Raw genomic sequence first — 2,549 nt, 5'->3', positions numbered from 1 at the left:
TTATATTCAGCAGTTAAAGGATGTAAAATTATTAAGTGTATTTCTTTCTGTCTGCTGTAGGTTAAGTGAAATTCTCTTCTGGAGACTGAGCTGCTGTTGCTGAGTGTGTTTGTCTGTTGTTACTTAGTGTGTCATTCTCAATGTCCCTGAAGTCCAAGTGTAATATCAGTGCCAGTGCCCTGTGAAGTATCTCAGCAAGGTCTCAGCCTTTGAAAATGGAAGAAATGATTCAATATTCAATAAAAAAAGTCTCAGCCAGGCAGACTGTCAGAGAATTCATTCTTTATTCAAGAAAACACCCACAGTCTGAATGCAAAAAGGCCTCTTTAAACTAACAGAAGGAAGTTAAAGCAGAAATAATCATGTTTGTCTGTTGGTCTCAGCTCTCATATAGCAGGTAACCAGAGAAGATGCTGAAGCGGCTTTGCGGGTCCCTTTTGCTTAGCTCACTGTTGTTCAGCCGAACATAGAGTCGGTCTCCAGCGTTCAGTTGTAGCACTACATTGTTGCTTGCAGTATCTGCATGAAGGACATCCACTGCCACTGCGCTCGCCACAACCTAGAACACACAACAGCAGAAATTTATCCGACTTTTTATGCTGCAAAAGATCTGAGTCCGTAATATCTCATCATGTAGCAGACATTTTATTAAAGCAACGAAGCAGGAGTTTTCAGGGAGCAAGTTTTTTTCCCTTTTTATTTTATTATTTTTTTTCAAAGGATAGATTACATACAGTGCCTTGCGAAATTATTCATACCCCTTAATTTTTTTCACATTTTGTTATGTTACTGCCTTATGTTAAACTACTTTAAATTACTTTTTTCCCACATCAATCTACACTCCCTAATCCATAATGGCAAAGCAAAAAATAGGTTTTTAACATTTGTGCAAATTTATTAAAAATAAAAAACTGAAAAGATCCCGTTGGATAAGTATTCATACCCTCTTCTGGGACACTCGAAATTTAGCTCAGGAGCATTCATATTGCTACTAGATGTTACGACACTTCGAGTGGAGTTAAACTGTGGCAAATTCATTTGAATGAGTATGATTTAGAAAGGCACACACCTCTCAGAAAAGGTCTAACAGCTGAAAATGCATATCAGAGCAAAAACCTGTCCTGAGGTCAAGATAACTGCCTGTAGAGCTCAGTGACAGACTTGTGTGACAACGCAAAAACCAGAAAATAAAACACTGAAATAAGTACATTTACATTGCAACGTGATCTTTTCAGTTGTTTATTTTTAATAAATTTGCACAAATGTTAAAAACCTATTTTTTGCTTTGCCATTATGGAGTAGGGAGTGTAGATTGATGTGGGAAAAAAAGTAATTTAAAGTAGTTTAACATAAGGCAGCAACATAACAAAATGTGAAAAAAATGAAGGGGTATGAATAATTTCGCAGGGCACTGTATATTGAATTTGATTTACAAATGGTTCTTTCTTTTAAATTCTGGTCAGAAATCAAGGGATTCATTGTTATACTATTCCCAGCTTTAGTTTTTAACAGAAAGAATACATTTTGCATAAGATTTTGTAAATATTTACACACACACACACACACACACACACACACACACACACACACACACACACACACATATATATATAATAATAAGCTAAACTCACCGTTTGGTCATTAAGAACCAAGTCCACCCGTAGGTTTTGGCCAGTCTTCACAATGTTAAAGATGAAGTAATACACTCCCGCTTTCTTACAGGTGAAAGTCCCAGTTGAGGAGACATAACCTCCTCCCACATTAGTAATCACATCGTTAAACTTTATCACATCATTCTTGCTGAAGGCATCCTGCAGTGCAGCGCTGAACGCGACAGCTCCCTTACTCGACGAGCCTATAGCTGAGGGTCCAGGTAGGCCAGGAGGACCTGCTTTACCTGGAGGTCCAGCTGGACCAGGAGGTCCTGCTGCAGATGGGGTGAGAGGGATGACGAAGCCATTGCTCCGGTCAGTAGATCGATCCGAGGAAGGGTCACAAATGATCCTGCAGGTGCTAGGGAGGGTCTCACAGAAACTTGCTTTGGTCAAAGACAGAAGTGTGAGGAGAACCACTATCCCGTGCTTGGCCATGGTGAAGTACGAGTTCAGAGAGATGAACGGACTCAAATGTAAAGCCCGTGGTTATAAATCCTACAGATTTTTGGCTGTGATTGGTTGAGTTAGCTGGTCACACGATGTAGTTGAGAAATTGTTTGTCACCTGACATTTTTTAAGAATCAGCAAAAACTAATATTATGCTTCTTTAAAACTAACTTATGCTTCCCTATAAGTCTTTCAAAACTGTTGTTGTGCAACAATTCTGTCAGAAGATCAGACCACTGAACTTATATTTTTGCAAGGGATGAACCAGTATTAAACTTTCAGCAAATACACTCTTAAAAATAAAGGTGATTTAGAAGGTTCTTCACAGCAATGCCATAGAAGAACCATTTTTGGCTCCACAAAGAACCATTCAGTCAAAGGTTCTTTAAAGAACCTTCTCTTTCTTACCTTTTTACAATCTGAAGAACCTTCTTTTGCCACAAAGAA

At 38.6% G+C, this 2,549-nt stretch overlaps 1 protein-coding gene across 1 annotated transcript; it reads right to left on the bottom strand.

The window, feature by feature from the left end:
- Nucleotides 1-262: 262 nt before the first annotated feature.
- On the bottom strand, nt 263-2,133 carry c1ql1 (complement C1q like 1). Its single transcript, XM_073817126.1, has 2 exons — nt 1,632-2,133; nt 263-559 (listed from the first exon to the last, which is right to left on the bottom strand). The coding sequence occupies exons 1-2, from the start codon at nt 2,088-2,090 to the stop codon at nt 380-382; spliced, it is 639 nt and encodes a 212-aa protein (XP_073673227.1). The 5' UTR covers nt 2,091-2,133; the 3' UTR covers nt 263-379.
- Nucleotides 2,134-2,549: the final 416 nt, after the last annotated feature.

The sequence above is a fragment of the Garra rufa genome, chromosome 13 (assembly GCF_049309525.1).
Source record: "Garra rufa chromosome 13, GarRuf1.0, whole genome shotgun sequence".
In the NCBI taxonomy this organism is placed as follows: Eukaryota; Metazoa; Chordata; class Actinopteri; order Cypriniformes; family Cyprinidae; genus Garra; species Garra rufa.
The sequence above is the reverse complement of the archived record's forward strand: the minus strand, read 5'-3'. Positions and strand labels throughout refer to the sequence as shown.